Source organism: Manis pentadactyla, chromosome 10, assembly GCF_030020395.1.
Source record: "Manis pentadactyla isolate mManPen7 chromosome 10, mManPen7.hap1, whole genome shotgun sequence".
Classification (NCBI taxonomy): domain Eukaryota; kingdom Metazoa; phylum Chordata; class Mammalia; order Pholidota; family Manidae; genus Manis; species Manis pentadactyla.
In genome coordinates, this window is record NC_080028.1 from 110,918,217 (window position 1) to 110,943,124 (window position 24,908).

The 24,908-nt window shown below is 37.5% G+C and overlaps 1 protein-coding gene across 6 annotated transcripts in view; it reads left to right on the forward strand.

Moving 5' to 3' along the window:
* Positions 1-24,908, forward strand: part of NAV3 (neuron navigator 3) — an 859,400-nt gene that overhangs the window by 707,975 nt on the left and 126,517 nt on the right. For all 6 annotated transcript variants that reach the window (XM_057487521.1, XM_057487524.1, XM_057487525.1 and 3 more), the window contains one exon: positions 4,731-4,850. In XM_057487521.1, coding sequence (XP_057343504.1) covers positions 4,731-4,850 — 120 coding nt within the window. The remainder of the gene's footprint in view (positions 1-4,730; positions 4,851-24,908) is intronic.

Consider the following 24,908-nt stretch of genomic DNA (forward strand, 5'->3'; position numbering starts at 1 on the left):
TTGCTGCTGAATTCACTAATGAGAAAAAAAAAAATGTATCTGTAGCTTTTCCTGCTTGTTTCATGACTCGGTGAAAACCCAGGCCTTGGTTCTCTTTTTGTCCCCTACCAGCCTTTCAAATGAACTCTGGGATAGTTCCCAAATGAATCCATTTAAATATTCATCAGTGGTCCATATGCTTTATGTTGACCAACAAACATTCATATTCAGTATTTTTAAAAAACTGAGTAAAAATAACCCAACCCCTATAAGAAAACTTTCCCCAGTGATCACTTTTCTCTTTCCTGTGGTAGAGTCCAGGACACTGAATGTAAGGAGCAAGTTAGAGGTGTCCTCTCTGGGTGGAAGGTGACTTGCATGGCCAGCGAGTGACGTGGCTGGTCTCATCTCAGGCATGGTCGGAGGTGTGTGGAGGCACTGGCCGTGTGGCATTCACTGTTCACCCATCGCATAGTGACCCGTCGTTGGCATCAGGGGGTTGTATCCTGATCTCTCAGCCTGGAGTCAAAGATAGACAGACAGAAGGGCTAGAGATGCCCACGGGAATTTGACTTTGCTTTTAAGTTAGAAAACGGGATGGAAATGTCTGTGCTACAGGAAAAAGGGATGGAGTCACAAAGTAAACTTTCTATTTCCAATTTTTAAAAGTATATTTCAGGGACTGAAGAGACATAAGCTCAAAAGCATTGCAAAGAATGAAGGTATTTAATTTAGGATTTTTTTCTTATGTAACCACAAGGAATGTCATGAAAAGAATGGAAATGGAGTTTCATTTCTTTCACATACTTTAGGTAGAACTCAGAAAATTAGTTAATTAACATTCTAAGAATTCAAAATTTCTTAAAGCATGCAAAGGCTTATCTTTTTCTACTCTTTCAATATTGCTTTAAACAGTTGGAGATGTGACTCTGCTAGTAATTAGGAATATTAGTCAGAGGAAAATCTCTTACAATGAGACTCTTTGAAAAAATTTCCATTAATGATGCTAAAAAGGAGCACCCTGAAAACCTGGGGTTGGGGAGGAGTTACATCTTTTATTTGGTGGGAATTGAAGTTATCTGCAGATGTCACAGTGATAGTAGTGGGGCCAAGAGTATAACCAAAAATTCTATGTAAGTCCCCCAGCCCAGAGAAGTAATTTAATCCTTTATAATGAAATTTTAAAAAAGGGAATTGGTAGTTTAGTCCTGCTTCTCACTTGATCCTCCCTCAATTTTCCACTGGTAAACTTCCTGATGACTGCAGCATGTGTAACACTGGAGAGGGCAGGGTTACTTGAGCTGGGTTAGAAGGATTTACAGGGTAAATGACAGATTCCTAATTGTTATACTTCTACTAATTTCATACTGAAGATATGGCAGTCATTTTTAGTAGACATAGAAATTCTAATGAAAACATAGCTGGTAATACTAGTCAACACTTATATAGCACTTGCTACTTTCCTAGACGATGTTTTATGCATTTTACATATGTTCACTCATTTGTATCTTGGCACAAGTATTAAAAGGTAAGCGCATTGTTACTTTCTCCATTTTACAGATGAAACAATTGAGACATAGACAGTTTTAATGACTGTAGATTGAACTCAGAAAGGTAATTAATGGGTATTCTGGGAATTTGGTCTTGAAGCATGTAATGCTGGGCTTGAACCTAAACAGTCTGGCTCCACTGCACTCTTAACCATCATAACATACTGACCCTCTGAGCTTGTCTACATGTCTACTTGTACACATTTCTCTCCTTGAAGTTCATTTTCTACAAACACAACAGATCTTTGCAGCAATCATTCATTATTAGCATAGTTTTCTTAGCTAGCATCGATTAGGGAACAATTCTTAAATTTTATCTGTAATCATCTAAAGGAAGATGCTGGACTGCAATTCCTTTGAGGTTAAGAAAAAAACACCTCGCATGTGCTGTGTGCTCATGTCATTAAAAAATAACTAATTGTCATGTATAGTGGCTGACATGAGATACTGAATGCAAAATCATAGAATTTTAGGAGTATATGGTGGCAGCATAGGTTTTAAATCTTCCCAAATCCATAAAAACAGACAAAGGAACAGGACAACAAAGGTAAAAAAAAAAAAAAGATCATTGCTTATAATGAGACTCTTTGAAAAAGATGGTGACAAGGCGTCATCTCAAAGTCAAGTATATGCAGTCGAGGACACGTGGCCAGGAGCCAGACGACCAGACTGGGATCAGCATCTATGTGGGAAGAGACCAAGAGCAGCAGTGGGGCATCTGGTAACACTAAGAACAGAAGATCCCTGAAGTAGCCAAGAGAAACTGACTAGAAAGCATGCGCCAGCAGGTTGGAAGAGTTTAAACTGGGAAGAGTTTTGACCGCTTGACCAGCCAGAGAGAATAGCGCAGTCTAATTCCTATGAATTCATTACACTGTTCAGCTATAGCTCCCTTTCAGGACAGAGCCCACACGAAAATTTCATGGACTAAAGACAGATTTGCACAGAATGTGGCCATAAAGGTGAAGGTGGAAAAGGTCCAGATAAAAATGGGAGATGCAAACAGAGTAAGTCCAAAAGTTACAATGAGCAAATTACCACATTTTTAAACTCTACACAAAAATAACAGAAGCAGTTACTGTGTGAAGTTAGAAACGTTATCTAAATTAAGTTTCTTTTTATTCAGAAACATTAATTTCATATGAAAATAAACAAGAGAAAAGTATCAGGATAAAAACCCCATAAAGACCACAAATTATATGCAACACATTTAACTAATAAAGAATTAGTACCATTGAGGAAAGAAAACCAGAACAAAACACAGAATCCAATAGAAATATGAGCAAAAGATGTAGCAGACATTTCAAAGACAAAACATAAATGGCCTATAATAAAAATATGAGCAAGCTGCTTGGCAATCTGGAACTTATAATTAAAACCAAAAGGATAATTTTCATCCATAGGCAAATAGGAGTTTACTCTGAAAGTATTTTGAAAACCCTTTGACGTTGACTATTAAGGTTGAATATGTGTATGTATCTCTTTATGACCCAGTGAGTCCTTTCCTAGATGCAGACTTCAGGTAAACTCTTGCCTATGAGCTCTAGGAAATGCATACACACAGATGTTCATGGCGGCATTGTTTGTAACAGCAAAAGACTAAAAACATGTGAACTACTTGTCTGTAATAGTCAAATGGATTAAAAAGCTGTAGTGTGTTTGTAAGTGGAGCTATACAACTCTAAAATAAATAATGTCATTTTTATTCCAAAAAATGAAATAAACTTGAATTTGTTTAAACAAATTTGAGATGTACTTATATAAAGAAGCAGGGATCTCTCCTAGAACTCAAAGGCAAGTTATGAAGCTGAAACCACAGGGCCAAATGTCTCTGCTTCTTTTTGTGTGCCTTTGTCCTTGTTTTTACTATGAAGCTTTCTCTGCAGCTCTTTGCATCTGGTTTAAAATAAATACCCACAGCTCCTGGGTATCACCGTCATCAACTCTATCTACATAGAAAGACCGATGAACTGTCTTTTGAGCCTCTCTCTCAAGAAATAGGTATTTAATTGTCCAGCATGGGGCAGGAGAATAGACACCCTGTTCTAATCCCCACTAGCCAAGAAAATCACAGCAACATGATTGTGAGGATCTCAGCCCTGTGGAATGGTGATGGTTCTATGATGGCTGTGGGGATAATTGAAGTTCCTATGGCCAGGATCCTCACCTGATCCTCAACTACTTGATGCTGTAATTGGCCTGCTGCTAGGCCATTGCTTCCATACCTGTAGGCAATAAGCTATTATTGACTGGTCACTATAAAGAGCTCTGCCCAGGGCTCTTGGTGGAGGTAGAGATGAAAGAGGGTTACAGACCTACAGACTGCTGGATGCAGACATGATTCTAGTGCTGGACCTACCACTGGGAGAATTAAGCCAGGTATAAACCCTTTTACCCGAAGAATGTTCTGTTGTCATTCCTTGGACTCACTGATTCTATAGTGAACATGCCCGAGGCTGAAACCATTGGTAAGACAATAGCAAAGTTGTTTTCAGAGACAGGAAGTGGGGTGGACAGTGTGGCCCTAAAGTTTAGACAGCAATACATGGAGGTTAAGATCATGGTTTCTGGAGCCAACATTCTAGATTCATTTCTCAATTCTGCCATGACTGTTTGAGTGACCTTGTGAGTGACCTTGTATAAGTCCTTAAACTTTTTGTGATTGCTTGATGTGAGGGTAATAATATACTCTTACATGTAAAACCTCTAGAACAGTTCCTGGCAACATTTTAAACATTTAATACATCTGGGTTATGATATTATGATAGTGGCCAACAGTGGCATACATTTTCCTTATCAAATAAATTCATCTAATTTTAAGTTTAGTAATGTTTCATTACTCCTGTAAACTTCAATGCTTCAAAAATGTAAATTTCATTTACCAAATGAAGTGATCTTGTCCTTATTTTGCTAAGAGTTATATGATCTACAAGCCTGTTCAAAATATTGATAACAAAAGGGAATAAAGGAAGGTTTCATAACAGAATAGTTATTTGTTACAGTGATCAAGACTGATTTCCTAATAAATTTGAAAAGACATTCTAATTTTTCTTGGCGAATAGAGTGTATATGTAGAAAAAAACTATAATAGCCCATATTTGCATAATTATTGATAATTGTGAACACAATTTGTTTATTAAGTTAAATTATACAGATGAGTTCATTTAATATTCTGTTGATTAATTATACATTTATTTGCAGATACATGACAGATGGCGGGCTCAACCTGTATACTAGAAGTTTGAATCGAATACCAGACACAGTGACATCTAGGGATGTCATTCAGAGAGGGGTTCATGACGTCACAGTGGATGCAGACAGGTAATATCGGCAGCTTATATGATGGTGAAAGTGCATACAACAATTCATAAATGTAAACCTTGGAGTTTTACAGTATAAATCAAAGAATTTTTATTTGATATAGTAACTATTTTTGAAACATTTTAAAGACTAAAGAGGTTTTGCTTTTTTAGCTCTGTATATTGAAAAAAATTACATTGCTGGTGAGCATATTTAACAAATTTCATGTCACTTGGGGGTGAATTTTAGTATATGTAAAAGCAAAATTGTAGAGATAGACTTAGGTTCCTTATTTGAAAAGAACTCTGACTAATAAATCACTTTCAAGTTGAATACCCTTGGTCTACCTGGAGGCTATGATACAAAGATTAAAACATATTTAAAATTATCAGGTAAAACAAGCTTGAAGCTTTTCTTGAGGGGTTTCTTGAAAGCATACAATTCTTGCCTTAGGCTAACTTCTGTTCTGAAATTATTTCAAATTGCTTAGAGGTGTGTGTGCATGTATGTGTTTCAAATGCTGGTTACTTTGCTGAAAATTCTTTTGCCAGTATTACCAGAGTCACTGCTTTTTGAGAATATTGTCTTTGTAAAATAATGTTGTAAGACATACTTCTGACCTGATTTTCTCCTTTTCTGCACTCAGTTTTTGACTTGATTGAGCAGGAAGAGATCGCCCATTTCCAGAACTACTATGTATCAATGCCTAGCATGGTTCTTTAATTCAGCATTTATAAAGAGTACAAAAGGTTAAGACTTAATGTAGTCACATTCCGAGATAAAAGCTGTGTACAATTCCTTGTGTGTTTTAGTATAGCTAGACCAAAACACAGGCTGATAGTGGCTTCTGATACTCATCTTTGGTTTCTTCTCACTCAAATGCTGTTCATCTTTAGCTTCTTTTGGTCAGAGGACCAGTCCAGTTCTCACCCATGTGGCTCCCACTCTCCTGGTCCATATGCCAGGGCTGAAGGTATCAGTGGAGGGCCCAGCCACTGTGACCCCATTTAACCTTCTTTACCTCTGTAAAGGCACATCTCAAATATAGACACAGTGGGAGTTAGGGGCAGCATGTAAATTTCAGTTAACACTGTGTGTATCCCTGGTGGTTTTATCCTTGGGGATACATGTTCAGTCACTGTAAGTGCTGCATTAGAGTAGTGAGTGTATGTAGTATGCACTCCATAAGCTCCTATTCTTCATGGATCAGGAAGATGACATGGAGAAGGGACATGCCGAATGGACATGGTAAATGACCAGTCTAAAGGGGGCATTCATCCTGAGCTCTAGAAGTTGCTGCCTGCAGATATGCAGAAATGTGGAAAGGAGGGCTGAGGATTTTCCAAATCATTTGATTTGTCAAGTGAAGTCGAGAGTCTGGACTTCTGTGAGAAATTTCCTAACTGCTAAACATTGGTATTATCACAAATCTGAGATCAATAGATAGTTAAAGATACACGTTTTCTTCAATGGCAGATAATCTAAGAAGTCACCAAGAAGGTTATATAAAGCAAGAGAAAATGAACATCCTCATGTATGGTCATACTTATGGTCATGTAAACTTCCTCAGTCCCTTAGCATTTCCCACAGAGGTAAGCTGGCAATGATACCTGCTGTACAGAATGAGAATGCCACCAGATGTGAGAAGTTCCTCTTGCCAGGTGCAGTCATTGTAGAAAACTATCTGAGCGCATTTCCACATTTTTAATGCAAGACAGGACAAATCTGGGATCAGTTTCCCAGACATAGCATCTGTCAGTGGGGCTGGCCTCAGGCCTGCCTCTGTGGCTTATTATGGCGTAGCCACCACTGTGTGCATCAGTACTGTGCAGGCTGTGAGCACATTTGCGTCCCTGATGTGGAGTGGGAAAACAAGCTCAGCAACGAGCCCTTCACATTTAGAGTAAATAAAGGAAGAGTAGCCATTCGCGAGACAGAGAAATGAGCTCTAACGTGAAGTCCAGGAACAAATAGGGTTAACTGGTATTTTTTAAGTGGAGAGAAAAAGAAATGGGCAACCAGGTCAAATTCCATGGATAAATGAAGTTAAGTGGAGATTTATGCCAAAAAATAAAACGAAATAATATGAAGTTTAACTTTTGAGAGGTAGAGTTCTCCTGGATGATTGAGCAAGGTACAAACTATAGCCTGATTTACTAAAGTAGAATGGTCATGGAAGTAAAAATTTGGTTAATGTGGATAATTTATCCAGGTGGCTGTTAAGTCAGTATGGCAGAATGAGTCTCAAAGGAGAGGAAGACAAAGGTCCAGGTACCAAATTCTTTATTGAATATGGACAAATTTCCACAAATTGTAATGACAAAGATACATTTCCCAGGTCCACCCTGGATTATCTGTTACATTGTTATCTAAAGTATATTCTTAAATATAGTGATTGCTCATTTCAATTATAATCAATTTATTCATATTTTTTCCTGACTTTTGCATTTTTAATCATGACCTTTTAAAAATATAAAAGCATTATACATCATAGAAATCATTATTTTTGTATTGTACTAACTGATGGATTGGTTTGATTTGTGATACTACAGTCCAGATGCTGAAATCACAGTTTCATTGATGAATGTTTACAAAAGGCATGGAGGGATTTTCATACTTTCACATGGCTCTTGGGTTATCAGTCATTATAATTCTTAATATATTAAGGGAAGCCTAGGTGCAAACATCTAATCATACTGAATCCCTTGTTGGGACTGGGGGGACCTTTTCCTCCATCCCCAAGTTTAGTGTTTGGAGGCCTGCATATCACACTGACATAAAACAGTTTAACAAGAGAAAAGACAGCTTTTTCTTCACATGTGTATGCTGGAGTTCACAGAAAGTGCAGCTCAAGGAGATGGTTAGAACTTGGGGCTTATATAGCATCTTTCCCCCCCAGTTTGATTAAGAAATAATTGAAAAGGATCAATGTGTAAATTTAAGGTGTACAGCATGATGGTTTGATTTACATATATTGTGACATGATTACCCGAATAGGTTCAGCTAACATCTGTCTTCTCATATAGGTACAATAAAAAGAGAAAGAAGAAAAAAAGGAGAAAAAATATCTCCTTGTGATGATAACTCTTAGGATTTACTCTCTTAACAGGGGAAGAAAACAAGGAGAAGGGCAGTAATGGGAAAACAAATGACTTTTAAGAATAATGAATGGACCTTTAGAAGAAGAGATGCAAGATGGGATAGTTTTGTGGCAATGTCTGTTTAGGTGATTTCCTCTACTTCTCATTTCTGGTGGTAGGAGTCAATCTTCTGTGCTTGCAAAACTCCCAGGAAGGGGATTTCTGACAGTTTAATTCTTTTGGGACATTATGCTTTTAGGCAAATAAGAGGAGTTTAGGAAAAATCAACTCTTCAGAGTGGTATGTTTCAGATCCCTTCACTCCACATCTTCAGTTGTTATCAATGTGCAGAAAATTGCACTGCCTCTACAAGGGGGATCATGGCAAATTCTCATAAATTTAGGTCAGGAGTCATTTCTAAGGATGGGAGGCCTTTGACATTTCCATGACTTCTCCAAACAGGACAAGTAAAGGCAACAGAGATTTCTCCTCAGTCGTCAAGCTACTGCCTCCAGGGGTCAGATTCATGATGTTTGTCGCTAGTCTGTGTGCACTTTAATCACTGATCCTTTTCTGTGTTGATTTGTTCTAGCATAATGACAGAATCAGTATAGTCCCATATCTTAAGTATTTCCTTCATTATTACCTTGCTGGCTTTCCATCATAATTAAAAGCAAACACAAGAAAGATTAATAGGCTGAGATGGAAATGGATAAAGTAAATATAATTATTTCATTTCATAATCAAATGACCTGCCTTTTTTGCTCTTGTTTCTTTAAGTAGAGACCAATACATAACATTGCAGAAGTAGGAAAGTTTTATTTGCCCTCCCAATTTCCCTTTGGCACCCAGGTCACCATCACAGGCTCACAAACCAGAGCTGAACTTCACTTTCATGTTCCAATTCTCAGAATGAACTGACCTCCTTTTGAATAGTCTTATAAACTTCCAATAGTTTAAATAACACCCCTCATAGAATTAAATTATACTGTATGTGCCATTGAGCACAATTCTCTATGCGAAGCACTCTCCTCAATCCTGAGGGACCCTATATTCAAGGTTTTTATATTAAAAGGAAGTTTGAGTAAGGATTATTAAAGCTTCAAAAGCCATTGAGATTCAAAGGATACATGGACAATGCAACTAGCCAGATTGTAGATATTTTTAGTTAAGATACCTTTTAATATCGTTCAAAGCATGCATGCAGTGACACGTAGCTTACCACCTCTTTATAAGACTGCTCCTGACATCCACCCTGGCCAAAGCTTAAGTTTATCATTATAGGCTAATCTCCCAATAGAAGAGATGGTCCTCAGTACTCTTATTTATGCAGTAGTTCTACTTTATCTCCTTCCAAAACAGTTTATTAATGAATCTATGTAGATGATGGTGGAGATGATGATAAGGAGGAGAAGGCAAGATTGTTACAATAAAAATAGCTCTAGTAGCTATCAATATTGAGGATCTGGAATGTGCAGCCAGCATGCCATATTACTTAAATACATTATTTTATTTTATCTTTACAACAGCCCTGTGAACTGGATTTTATTACTGCTATCTTTAAGCAAAGAGTTCAAAGATCAAATAACTTGTGTATAAATACTGTTAATAAATGGTAATGGCAGGATTTGAATCTAGTTCCTGTGTTCTTACTATTATTCATAAAATTATTAAATTAGATAAAGATTTTTTATCATACCTGGATGACATTTTCTGATTTTGTAAATTATTTCATTTTTCCTTTTTCGTCTAAAAATCTGTAAAGTATGACAGCTGTTTTTTATTCAACTCTATAAATGTTAGTAAGTTCCTTCAATATGTAATCATATTCAATTTCTACTGTGGATTGTCAATAAATCTAAAAACACAAATCACACAACAATATAGTCACATTCATTAGAGCTTCTAAAAGGCTGGCTAGTTTGTTACTATCAGAAATCAATTTAGCGGTGTTTGTTCTTTTATATATATAAATCTATTCTGGTTTTGAACCTAATATGTGTTGCAGTATTTCTAACAGGCTCAAGGGAGTAACAGAACAGTGCAAAAGGGAGAAATATGTTCAGTTTATATACAGATAAATACTAAAAAATACTTATATGAAGGGAAAAGCAATGTGAGCCTTTTCTATTACATGATTTATTTTCCACAAAAGGCAATAAAACAGGAAAAATTGTCAGCTAATATAACTTTAATTTGATTTAGGAAGTTGCATCTATGCATGAAACACTTTTTTTTTTATTCCTTGCAAAAACTAGGGATGAATTCTTTTTTCAAAATGGTTAACTAATGGGGTGAGACATCAACTTAGGATCATTAAAATGAGGGCTTCTGGCTGGCAGCTGAAATCTTCCTCACTCCAGCTGCTTAAATTGGGTGGCATGGACTTATTTGTTAGAGTCATATATACTCCATTTATGTTCTTTTTCTTTCTTGACTTAATTTGGATTTGAAATGGTTAAAGTCATTTGCCATGAGCTGGGGTTTTTTAAGTGTTAATAGAGCTTCCATATGTTTTTCAGATAAATTGCAAACCAAAGTGTTTTCATTACAAATGAGTGCTTATTTTTGGAATTAAATGGGTATTTTGTTATTACAAAGCTTTTCTGTGATTATTGAGGAAAATTTGCAGAATACATAAAAGTATAAAGAATAGTTTAAAAAATAATCCATAACCCTCCCATCCCCAAGTCAACCAAGAATATTACTTTGATGTATTTCCTCCCAGGCTTGATCACCCTGTCTACACAATTTGATTTATACAATCTATACAATATATTGTCCCTGCCTTTTCATTTAGATAATGAACACCACATAGTATTGAATATTAATTTAAGTATGACTTTTAATGATTACATGCTATTCTATCATATAGAATAAGTTATATCTAAGGAGTTTTTGAAATCATTAGATTTAGCACAGTCATCAAATTTCTGATTTAGTGGGCAAAGTCATTAGCAGAATCTTACCTGACCTGATTGTATTATATCCATGTACTTTTTAAAAAAAGATATGATTTAGTATAAAAATCAAACAAATATTCATATTTGACCTGATTGTTTATAGTTCATAATGCGTGATCAAAACCGAAAGTTTCTGTGATGACTGCCCTTGCACTATTCACCATGTAAGAACTTACTCACTATGTAAGAATTTGTTCACCATGTAAGAACTTGTTCGTTATACTTTAGAAGATTGGAGACTGTTGAGAATTAGGCTTGGGGTTGATTAATGATTGTGCATTGAGTCCCCTATACAGAATTTTATTTTTGTTAACAACCATTTGATCAATAAATATAAGATATGCCCTCTCAAAAAAAAAAAGATATGATTTTCAACGTAATTGAAGAGGAGGCCTCACATATATACATGTGCATGCTTACATACATATGTCTCTATATATCTACACATACACATACATATGTATATTTAGAATTTGGTTTTCTTTCTCTATGTAAATCTCATTCCTTAACATTAAGCTTTATAACTTGTTTTTATTTTAGATTTTTTTTATTTCAAGTATATATGTAGGGTTTTGTATAGTGGGATTTAAGATTCATGAGTTTATTATACTTTTAAAATATTTTATCAGTCAGATTTTCATGCAGACAGAATGCATGGTAAACACTACTGATTACACTGTGCTGCTGCTTCAAACTTATTCAATCCAGGAGTGCCTTATTTTTTACAGAACAAAACTCTATCACTTGTTTCTCTAACAGTATATTCTACTCTGATCTCAGGTAGTTTGTACAAGCTGTGTCCACTCGACAACACAAATATTTACTATATAAAAATAATGATTATAATAATAGCTTCCTTACTGAGTTCCTCATGGTGCCAGGTATATTTCTTTTTTCATTTTGGAGACATTAATATACTTCCTTTAATCACTAATAAAACAGAAGACAAAAAAAAAGTAAAGAAATAATATTTGAACCACACAATAAGAAATTTTACTGAATGGACATATATAGAACACCAATACTAAGTATGGCAAAATTCACATTCTTTTCAAGTACACACTTGGTATTTACATAAAGTCTGTATGTTGGGCCATGAAGTCAGTCCAGTAAGTTACAAAGCACTGAAACTCTCTTGAGTGTGTTCTTTGACCACAGTGCAACTAAGCTAGCAATCACTGTATGTTTAGAAATTAGGAAATTAGGAAACCTTCCAAATAACATCTGGGTAAAATAAATCACAGTGAAAATTAGAAAAATACTTGCAGCTGAATGGTAAGGAGAACACTGCATATTACAATTTGTAGAGTGCAGCTAAAAATCATGCTGAGAGGTAAATTTATAGCCTTAAATGTGCATTGTTGTTTATTTAAAAAAAAAAGGCTAAAAATATATGAGCTAAGCTTCCAACAAGTGAGGAATTCTCCAGAAGTTAGGAAAAGAACATCAAATTACACCCAAGGAAATAAGAAGAAAATATATGTAAAAGCAGAAACTAATGGAACAGTTTCTAAGTACTTTACATGTGTTTTAATTTAATCCTCAAAACAACCTTCTGTGTTTGGTACTATGATTATCATCTCTTTGCAAATGAGGTGTCCAGGGCACAAAGAGATTGAATAACTTCCTCCAGGTTACAGAATTAGTAAATGTCAGAGCTGGATTTAAACCCAAGGGAGGTAAAACAAGTAAGTGGTTTTTTAAAACAGCGTTAAGAATTTTTTAAAAATCTTTGCCAGCTTGGTTTTCTACTAAGGATTTGACCCCTGACTGTCTTTTCTAATGCAGTTTGATTGGCTAGTGTCTAGAATAGGTTGATACTAATAGAAATAGAAATGCTGTTCAAATTCCAATTAACTAGTACATTTTTAAACTATGTTGGTGCAGTTGATTTTATAGCAGAAATATTTTAATATTCAAATATCATACCAGGTCCACTCTCCTGAAACTCTCCATATATATTTCTGAAAATATTTCTTTCTTTTAATGTATAAAGGCACAAGGGTCAGAGTATAGAAGGCAACAATAGCAAGAAAGCTGTGGGAGTAGCGACACAGAGTCCCAACCCCCAGCGCGTCAGGGCACCATGACTGACATAGTCGCCCCAGGAATGCACTGAGAGCACACGGGTGAAGTAAAGTTGCGATGCATTTTATACCAAAGGAACCCTAAAAGGCTTGGAGATTTTAGTATTGGTTACCTTGGGATGTAGGCGTGAATATTCATATATTCATGAGGAATTGGGTAAAATTAATGAGTAAAACAGGAGGAATTGGGTCAAAGGATTAAAAAAACCCAACTCATGAATAACTCAGCAACTACCCCTTTTCTATCTTAGCAAAAGACAGGAGATTATTCTCTGGGGAAGGAAAAAGAAATGAAATGTGTATGAGACACAGGGTACAGGTGAGGGGTGAGCACAGAGTAATTAAATGAAATTTGCCTAGTAAGCATGGAGATTCCCAGCGTTTCCCCATTGTTAAGAAGTGTGCTTACTGATTATATGTCCTTCAGTCACTCTAAGCAGTATATATTTGGAAAATAATATATAGTATTGTGAGATAGAATTTAGCACACATAGTTATTAAAAGGGGTTTTGGAGTTCCGATTCCTGGCTGATCTCAGCTGAGCAGTGGCTGTTTGTGCGACCCTGGAAAGTTAAGTAACTCTCCTAGCCTCATTTTTATACTTAAAAAAATGAATGAACCAGTAGTAGTAACTGGTTACGCTATTGAGCTTCTTTTGATTGTAAATGATAGAAAATCATATTAAAATTGTCTTAAGAAAAGGCACGCGTTGTTCCCCTAACACTGATCTGTAGGTAGCCCTGAATTCTGTGTGTGTGTGTGTGTGTGGCTGTGTGTGACAGTATCCACTTCATTGTTTCTCTTGGCCTCACTGTGGTGTTTTGCATGGACAGGCTTGATTCTCTTCTCATTACTGCAATTCACCCTCAGTCCTACATAATTCAAGGTTCAGCTCCAGGCAGGAGAAACAAGCTTCTGCAAAATTCCCAGAAGTCACTAGGATTGGACAGGTCATCATGCATACATTCTTCAACCAATCGCCGCCCATCGAAAAAGCATCTTAACTGCCCAACTTACTCTCATTTGTACATGCTTACTTGACACAATCACCAGCACATGCTTTTTCTACCCCCCTCCTTTCTTCTCTTTCAAACCTGGGAATCCTGGCTTCTGGCCACTTTTACCCCATCTCTTGGCCTGCCTGACCCAGGGTTCTGGAGGCTGGACAAGGAGACCCAGGTGTCTGCAGGTCTGACTCCTGAGAGCCGTGAAGGAGAGACCTGCTCTGGGCTTCTCTTCCAGGCTTGTAGATGGATGTCTTCTCTCTGTGTCCTCACACTGGCTTCCTCTGGGTGTGTCTGTCTCCAAATTTCCCCGTATCATAAGGACACCAGCCTTACTGGATTAGCATACTCGCCAGAACCCCACTTTAACTTGATTTCCTCACAAACACCAGATCTCACATTCTGAAGTGCTGGGGGTTAGGACTCTGACGTAAGAATTTTGCTGGCGGTGGGGCGTAGGGGGTGAGAGGCGTACAATTCAACCATAACTCTATAACTCTCTCATTCTCTTGATACTACATTAAAATTGATTACTATTAGGAGTAAAAGTAACAATATGAAAGTGGTGTCTCACTCTGTCCTTCCATATTTAAAGCCATTGCTTCTCTCTTAGTTACCCCTGCAGCAGGACAATAGACAAATAGACTGAACTGAAAAAAAAAGAAAGATAGGCCAATCAGACTTGCTGCCTCAGCCCTACAAAACCCACAGGAGAAAATATGACATAGTATCAGTATGCTGAATATTTAGCCATCTTTTCAAATGGACAAAAATATTTTTAAAAATCAAATTATAAGGAAAATTATTAATGTTGTTCCTACTTCTAACAAATATTCTGCTGGTTAAGAGCCTTAATGCTGTGGTTTCCTAAGTATATCAAGAATAAGACTATCACAAATCATACCTTCCTTTCCAAGGACCTGTCACTGGAAATCCCCAGCTGTGAATGTGTCCTGTTGTTAAGAAATGTCATACCTTCTGTAGCTGGAGCTGGCACAACACACAGAGCTGACATGCCATTCAGTCTTACAGCCAGAACAATGACGGGTTAGCACAGGAATTGTAAAGAGGCTTTTTTTTTTTAACAAAAATATCTTGTGAGGTTCTTAGATGTAAAGACTTAGATTTGTAGCTTACATACCTCAGACTGTCTTTGGAAAAATTAGTCCATAGTCAATTTTGAAAGAAATGTGCTTTAAAACAAAGCATGATATCCTTTCTCTTGGAAGTTTTATTAAGCCTGCTGTTGATCCATGTATTATTTTCATGACAAATGACATCTTTATCAGCAAAAGGAGGCAATATTTTTTGATATTTGTTATGTGATATTTGGTATGTGATATCTGTTTCATCATCCCAAACCTGCTTTAATAGGACTATTGTAAAAAATGCATAAGATAATATGTAAAAAATATCCTGTATAGTGCCAAGCACAATTCTTTTTCCTTCTCTTCGGAGAAGAAAGTGTTGAGCTAATATTTAAGAACCCTCACCTCTTTGCAAATAAGAAAACAAACATGAGACTTCTTGAGTTAGCGAGAGAATGGCTAGGTACCCTGGCGCATGGATCTTACCTCTAGGATGGAACTATCTTCAAAGAGCACTGGAGAGGTGATCAGATGTGTCCACCAGGTAGAGTTTCCATTCATTCCATGCAGAAGGGATGGCTGCTCCCTTCCCTACATATGGCAGGAGACTTACAGTTGTTTAACTGTATGGGAAATGCTGTGCCAACTGGTTCATACTCATAATTGAAGATATCATATTCTGCATTTTGCAAATGAAGCAACCGGAGCATGGCAAGTCCACACATTTCCCATACTAATGTGTTGCACTTCTGGTCTGATACCTTATGAACATGTCGCCACAGCCCACTGATGTTCCGTTGACAACAGAAACTCAAACTGTATCCACATGGGCTTGCTTTTCTGACACTTCAGGCTAGAATAGTTTAAGGACTGGTTATATTTAAGATTTTTCTAACTTAAAAGTAGCCCTTCCAAAGTCGGTACTCAACGTGTGGGTTGGGTGTAAACGGTGCACAGGGCCAGCAAGCAGGCAGCAGAGCAGCCCCCTCCTCTCATTTTCTAAAGATCAATAGGAACATTTTTGTAAAATCAAGTTGTCTGCATGATACATAGAGTGAGCCTTAAATTAACTTTTAAATGTTTTCTATCTTGAAACATGCTTTTGAAATACATTTTCACTTGCATAAATGTTTTCTTTGGCTTAGTCTTAATAACACCTTGAAGAGGTACTTTTCTTTTCCCTCCGATTCCATTGTTAGTCTAATGACAGCAACTCATTAACAGTGGGTGCCAGTATTGATTATGACTTTTAGGATTTACTTTTTCCCATTCTAGTTTAATTTCTACCTAAAATAGATCATAATTCTTGATCAACTGCTGCCTTGGAATTTTTCCAAGATACTGAACTCATGTAAGGTCATAGTGATCAAACTGATACTGGCAGTCACCAGGGACCCTGAGCTTTTCTCTCCTACTCTGTTGCTCTGCCTCTGAGAGTATACTATTACATCTAATCTTCAGTGCAAATTAATCATGAAAGTCGAGTGCATACTGCAGCTACAATCAGCACCACCTAATTATCTCAAACTTGTTTGTCTTATGACTTTATTTAGCTGAGCACATGCACACAATAATAACAAATAGGCTAATTCAAAACCTTGTCACCCACAGGCAATTTAGGGATTGTAAATGGAGTCTGGTGCGTTTTAAAGATTGGAACCATGTGACAAGCTAGCAGGTATGAAGAGAAAAAACAATAAGGCAGGAAATAAAACAGTCAGAACTTGATTGTTTTTTCCTTAGGAGAACAACCTATCAAGCTGTATGAGTCTTTGTTTAATGTGTATATAAAACATTCAGTTACTTATATTGTTGTAACATCTCTAATATCTTATGAACTACATGGCACTATATGTTGAGACAGTGAGCTTGATTTTCCAGACTCAAAGGAATGTTCTTTTCTTGTCAGAATTACCTTCGGTCAGAGTCAATGACACTAGTGAGCCTTTGTTTATTCCCCACTGGACAGGCACAATGAATGGGCCAGTTAGTTCAGCCCCGCCAGGCTCCAGGCAGGCCCCGTGCAGGTGCAGAACTGGTGCTCAGCACAGTGTGAAGCCCTGCAGGGTGTGGGCAGGACAGGAAGGAAGAGAGAGGCCTTCTCTGTCTGTGTGCTCCTCGCAGCCTCTGTCCGCTGTCTGTCTGCTAACAGTCTCTTGCTCACCGCCAACAATCATTTACTGTCCTATCTCTTTGTGTTTTCTCTAGTAGAATCCTGGCCTAGACTTATTTACACACGTGGGAAATCTGATAGGGGCAGATTAAGTGGGAGAAAGGCTTGTGTGAGGTGTTGTGCTGTTCTTCCTATCTAGAAATGATATTTCTCCCTGTCCCAAGAGAAGGGCCTAGAGCTACCAGTTACCCTCCTTGGAGTCACTGCTCACAGGCACCTTTCCCTTTCTTAACCCATTCTATGTATTTCTGCCTCTGACCACAACATAAGGAAAATTTTTCATTTTAAAATGTCAAACTGAGAGGATTAAAGATGGCAGCGTGAGAGGAGAGACAGAGGCTTCCTCCTAAAACTGGATACAATTAGAAAATTTAATTGGTGCAACTAATCCTGAGGGAGCAACAGGAAAGAGGATGGCGTCAGACTGCACACACCTGGAGAAAAGAGCAGACCTCACCGAAAGGGTAACGTACCAGAGCTGCGGCTCCGTGGGACCTGAGCCCTTCCCCCACCCCAGCTCACTGGCGGGAGGAAGACAAATGGAGCAGGAAGGGAGTGGAAGGCCTGGGACTGCTGAATATGTAGCTCCGGAGATCTGCTCTGGGGGCACAAACCTACATTTCAAGGTGCTTTCATGAGACTCGTATGACTACCGGGTTGGAAAATTAATACAGGCAGGGTTCCTGGGGAGACTGGGATTCCGGCTGCTTGTGGAAAGCAGGGGTCCATATCTGGCTGCTCTGGGACAAAAACTTATACCTGTGTGACCAGCCCACTGGCTCAGGCAGTGTAGACAGGCACAGGAGCCAGGAGGCGGGTAACAGCTCTTTCCTACCCCCAGTACCACTCCCCTGAAACCCCCAACATTGCTTCAGGGGCTCAGCAGCTCCAGAATAGAGCTTCTGGACACTAGAGGGCGCCATATACAAACATGAAACGCCAAAGGAACCTTGTCCAGAGTAAAATTGTTAATACAATTCCCGAGAAAGATTTAAATGATATGGACCTCATGACTCTTCCTGAAAGGGAGTTCAAAATAAAAATCATCAACATCCTAATGGAGGTACAGAAAGACATCCAAGAACTCAGGAATGAATTCAGGTCAGAGATCCAATCGTTAAAGAACACAATGGAGGGTATTAAAAGCAGGTTGGATACGGTGGAGGAGACAATAAATGAAATAGAAAACCAGAGAAGAGGAATACAAAGAAGCTAAGGCACAGAGAGAAAAAAGGATCTCTAAGAATGAAAGAATATTGAGAGAAATGTGTGACCAATCCAAGCGGAACAATATTCACATTATAGGGGTACCAGAAGAAGGAGAGAGAGAGAAAGGGATAGAAAGTGTCTTTAAGGAGGTAGTTGCTGAAAACTTCCCCAGTCTGGGGAAGGAGATAGTCTCTCAGGTCATGGAGATCCACAGATCTACCAGCACAAGGGACCCAAGGAAGACAACACCAAGATACATAGTAATTAAAATGGGAAAGATCAAGGATAAGGACAGACTGTTAAAAGCAGCCAGAGGCAGAAATAAGATCACATACAAAGTAAACCCCATCAGACTAACATCAGACTTCTCAGCAGAAACTTTACAGGACAGAAGGGAGTGGCATGATGTATTAAATGCCATGAAGCAGAAGGGCCTGGAACCAAGATTACTTTATCCAGAAAAATTATCATTTAAATTTGAAGGAGGGATTAAACAATTTCCAGATAAGCAAAAGCTGAGAGAGTTTACTTCCTACAAACCATCTCTGCAGTCTATTTTGGAGGGACTGCTATAGATGGAAGTGTTCCTAGGGTTGTATAGCTGTCACCAGAGGTAGTAAAATCACGGTTGGGAGGGTGGAGCAGCTGATTGAGAGGCAAATGCAAAATTAAATTGACTATCCCCAAAGTCCATCAAGGGATAGACAAAAAGTACAGAATTTGACACCTAATATAAAAAAGAATGAAGGAGGAAGAAAAAGGAGGAGAAATAGAAAAGAACCTTTAGATTGTGTTTGTAACAGCATACTAAGTGAGTTAAGTTAGACTCTTAGATAGTGAGGAAAGTAACCTGGAACCTTTGGTAACCACGAATCTAAAGCCTGGAATGGCAATAAGTACATACCTATCGATAATCACCCTAAATGTAACTGGACTGAATGCACCAATCAAAAGACAGAGAATCACTGAATGGATGAAAAAACAAGACCCATCTATATGCTGCTTACAAGAGACTCACCTCAAACCCAAAGACATGTACAGACTAAAAGTCAAGGGATGGAAAAAGATATTCCATGGAAATAATAGGGAGAAAAAAGCAGGTGTTGCAGTACTAGTATCAGACAAAATAGACTTCGAAACAAAGAAAGTAACAAGAGGTAAAGGACATTACATAATGATAAAGGGCTCAGTCCAACAAGAAGATATAACCATTATAAATATATATGCACCCAACACAGGAGCACCAGCATCTGTGAAACAAATACTAACAGAACTAAAGGAGGAAATAGACAGCAATGCATTCATCTTAGGAGACTTCAACACACCATTCACTCCAAAAGACAGATCCACCAGACAGAAAATAATTAAGGACACAGAGGCACTGAACAACACACTAGAACAGATGGGCCTAATAGACATCTATAGAACTCTACACCCAAAAGCAACAGGTTACACATTCTTCTCAAGTATACATGGAACATTCTCTAGAATAGACCACATACTAGGCTACAAAAAGAGCCTCAGTAAATTCCAAAAGATTGAAATCCTACCAGCCAACTTTTCAGACCACAAAGGTATAAAACTAGAAATAAATAGTACCAAGAAAGCAAAAAGGCTCACAAACACATGGAGGCTTAACAACACGCTTCTAAATAGTCAATGGATCAACGACCAAATTAAAATGGAGATCCCGCAATATATGGAAATAAATGACAACAACAACACAAAGCCCCAGCTTCTGTGGGACTCAGCGAAAGCAGGCTTAAGAGGAAAGTATATAGCAATCCAGGCATATTTAAAGAAGAAAGAAGAAACCCAAATGAATAGTCTAATGTCACAATTATCGAAATTGGAAAAAGAAGAACAAATGAGGTCTAAAGTCAGCAAAAGGCGGAACATAATAAAGATCAGAGAAGAATTAAACAAAATTGAGAAGAATAAAACAATAGAAAACATCAATGAAACCAAAACCTGGTTCTTTAAGAAAGTAAACAAAATAGATAAGCCTCTAGCCTGACTTATTAAGAGAAAAAGAGAGTCAACACACATCAATAGAATCAGAAATGAGAAAGGAAACATCACGACAGACCCAACAGAAATACAAAGAATTATTAGAGACTACTATGAAAACCTATATGCTAAGAAGCTGGAAAACCTAGAAGAAATGGACAACTTCCTAGAAAAATACAACCCTCCAAAACTGACCAAGGAAGAAACACAAAATCTAAACAAACCAATTACCAGCAAAGAAATTGAAGCAGTAATCAAAAAACTACCCAAGAAAAAAAACCCAGGTGAGATGGATTTACCTTGGAATTTTATCAGACATACAGAGAAGATATAATACCCATTCTACTTAAAGATTTCCAAAAAATAGAAGAGGAGGGAATACTCCCAAACCCATTCTATGAAGCCAACATCACCCTAATACCAAAACCAGGCAAAGACCCCACCAAAAAAGAAAATTACAGACCAATATCCCTGATGAATGAAGATGCAAAAATACTCAATAAAATATTAGCAAACCGAATTCAAAAATATATCAAAAGGATCATACACCACGACCAAGTGGGATTGATCCCAGGGATGCAAGGATGGTACAACATTCGAAAATCCATCAACATCATCCACCACATCAACAAAAAGAAAGACAAAAACCGCATGATCATCTCCATAGATGCTGAAAAAGCATTCGACAAAATTCAACATACATTTATGATAAAAACTCTCAGCAAAATATGTATAGAGGGCAAGTACCTCAACATAATAAAGGCCATATACGAAAAACCCGCAGCCAACATCATACTGAACAGCAAAAAGCTGAAAGCTTTTTCTCTGAGATCAGGAACAAGACAGGGATGCCCACTCTCCCCACTGTTATTTAACATAGTACTGGAGGTCCTAGCCACGGCAATTAGACAAAACAAAGAAATACAAGGAATCCAGATTGGTAAAGAAGAAGTTAAACTGACACTGTTTGCAGATGACATTGTACTGTACATATAAAACCCTAAAGACTCCACTCCAAAACTACTAGAACTGATATCAGAATACAGCAAAGTTGCAGGATACAAAATTAACACACAGAAATCTGTGGCTTTCCTATACACTAACAATAAACTAATAGAAAGAGAAATCAGGAAAACAATTCCATTCACAATTGCATCAAAAAGAATAAAATACCTAGGAATAAACCTAACCAAAGAAGTGAAAGACCTATACCCTAAAAATTATAAGACACTCTTAAGAGGAATTAAAGAGGACACTAACAAATGGAAACTCATCCCATGCTCTTGGCTAGGAAGAATTAATATCGTCAAAATGGCCATCCTGCCCAAAGCAATATACAGATTTGATGCAATCCCTATCAAATTACCAACAACATTCTGCAACGAACTGGAACAAATAGTTCAAAAATTCATATGGAAACATCAAAGACCCCGAATAGCCAAAGCAATCCTGAGAAAGAAGAATAAAGTAGGGGGGATCTCACTCCCCAACTTCAAGCTCTACTACAAAGCCATAGTAATCAAGACAATTTGGTACTGGCACAAGAACAGAGCCACAGACCAGTGGAACAGATAAAAGACTCCAGACATTAACCCAAACATATATGGTCAATTAATATTCGATAAAGGAGCCATGGACATACAATGGGGCAATGACAGTCTCTTCAACAGATGGTGCTGGCAAAACTGGACAGCTACATGTAAGAGAATGAAACTGGATCACTGTCTATCCCCATGCACAAAAGTAAATTCAAAATGGATCAAAGACCTGAATGGAAGGCATGAAACCATAAAACTCTTAGAAAAAAACATAGGCAAAAATCTCTTGGACATACACATTAGTGACTTCTTCATGAACGTATCTCCCCAGGCAAGGAAAACAAAAGCAAAAATGAACAAGTGGGACTATATCAAGCTGAAAATCTTCTGTACAGCAAAGGACACCATCAAACCAAAAGGTCCCCCACAGTATGGGAGAATATATTCATAAATGACAGATCTGATAAAGGCTTGACATCCAAAATATATAAAGAGCTCACCCACCTCAACAAACAAAAAGCAAATAATCCAATTAAAAATATGGGTAGAGGAGCTGAACAGACAGTTCTCCAAAGAAAAAATTCAGATGGCCAACAGACAAATGAAAAGATGTTCCACATCGCTAGTTATCAGAGAAATGCAAATTAAAACCACAATGAGATATCATCTCACACCAGTAAGGATGGCTACCATCCAAAAGACAAACAACAACAAATGTTGGCGAGGTTGTGGAGAAAGGGGAACCCTCCTGCACTGCTGGTGGGAATGTAAATTAGTTCAACCATTGTGGAATGCAATATGGAGGTTCCTCAAAATGCTCAAAACAGACTTACCATTTGACCAGGAATTCCACTTCTAGGAATTTACCCTAAGGATGCAGCACTCCAGTTTGAAAAAGATAGATGCACCCCTATGTTTATCGCTGCACTATTTACAATAGCCAAGAAATGGAAGCAACCTAAGTGTCCATTAGTAGATGAATGGATAAAGAAGATGTTGTACATATACACAATGGAATATTATTCAGCCATAAGAAGAAAACAAATCCTACAATTTGCAACAACATGGACAGAGCTAGAGGGTATTATGCTCTTTGAAATAAGCCAAGTGGAGAAAGAGAAATACCAAATGATTTCACTCATCTGTGGAGTATAAGAACAAAAGAAAAACTGAAGGAACAAAACAGCAGCTGAATCACAGAACCCAAGAATGGACTAACAGTTACCAAAGGGAAAGAGACTAGGGAGAATGGGAGGGTAGGAAGGTATAAGGGCAGGGAAGAGGAAAGGGGGTATTATGATTAGCATGTATAATGTGGGGGGTGGGGGAAAGGGGAGGGCTTTGCAACCCAGAAAAGACAAGTAGTGATTCTACAACATCTTACTATGCTGATGGACAGTGACTGTAATGGGGTTTGTTAAGGGTACTTGGGGTAGGGGAGAGCCTAGTAAACATAATGTTCTTCATGTAATTGTAGATTAATGATAACAAAATTTTTAAAAATTGAAAAAAATGTCAAACCTCCTAAATACTACAGCAGTAATTAGCCATTTCCCTGGGTGCTATTTATCTCATTCCCTTGCATATGTACATTTTCAAATATAAATGTATAGGCTGATGAATAATTTTATCTAATTCGTTTAGTCAAATTAATGACAAGTTTTGAAAATACGCATGCACAGTTTTAAGAAAAACACATTCTTTCAGATCAGTGAACTCCTTATTTTTTTGGAACTCCTTATTTTTAACTTGAGGGTAACAGTTTATGTATTGAACATGCTGATATTTTGTTTTAGACATGCTGCGTATGATTTCTGTTCATCTATTATTAAACAAAATCCTTATGTGATATAGTTCTCCTACTGTTAACATTTTAACAGACAGTATTTGATCTACAAACTGTGTTTTACATACATCAAACTTTAAAGACATACATTTAATGTGATAATGAAATGTTTTTCCTATACCAAAGACCCACAGGTAGTTCTATAATTCCTCTTTTTTTAACTCCATTATCTTTACCATTCCAGTTCCTGAAATCCATTCACTGTGATTCTTAGAATTCAAACCCACTATCAGCTGAATGGCCTGTATCAGAAATCTCTCTTCTTAAATGTGAAGTATAGTTGACATACAACATTATATTGATTTCAGTATACAACGTAATAATTCAGTATTTGTATTATGAAATTCTCGCCACCACAAGTGTCATCATCATCTGTTACCATATTACTGACTATATTCCCTATCCTGTACTTTTATCCATGATTTATTTATTTTATAATTATAAGTTTGTACCTCATAACCCCCTCCACCTATTTTGCCCATCCCATCCCCTCCCCTCTACAGCCACCAGTTTATTCTCTGTATCTATGAGTTTGTTTTTGTTTGTTCATTTGTTTTATTTTTTAGACTCTACATACAAGTGAAATCGTAAGGTGTTTGTCCATCTCTGCCTTATCTCACTTAGCATAATGCCCTCTAGATCCATGCATGTTGTCGCAAATGGCACTGCTTTCCTCTTCTTTTCCCTGTCAACTACCTCTCTCCCAGGCCTCTGATTCCCATAAAATACTTCCCCACAGCCCTTCTCCTACTATGTATGCCTGTATGTAGGTTGAATGTCCTCCTTCGTCTAACCCATTTCACTCTTCCTCTTTCCTAAAAACATCTAGTTTCGAAGCCCCACCATCAGTGTGACCATCTGCTGCCCCTCCTTGATGAGGTCATTCCAGGAACCTTTAGAGCATTTTGCTCAGTTATTCAAGATTTTAACTCATTTATTATCATTTTCTCTAGTACTACCCCTGTCATAATTCATTTTATCAGTTTCTACAGACACTTCCCAATAGCCTGGCTTCTCAGAACCTTGATACCTTATTCTCCAATGATCTTGCCCCCCATTCTGTCTTAGCCATATGCTCCCA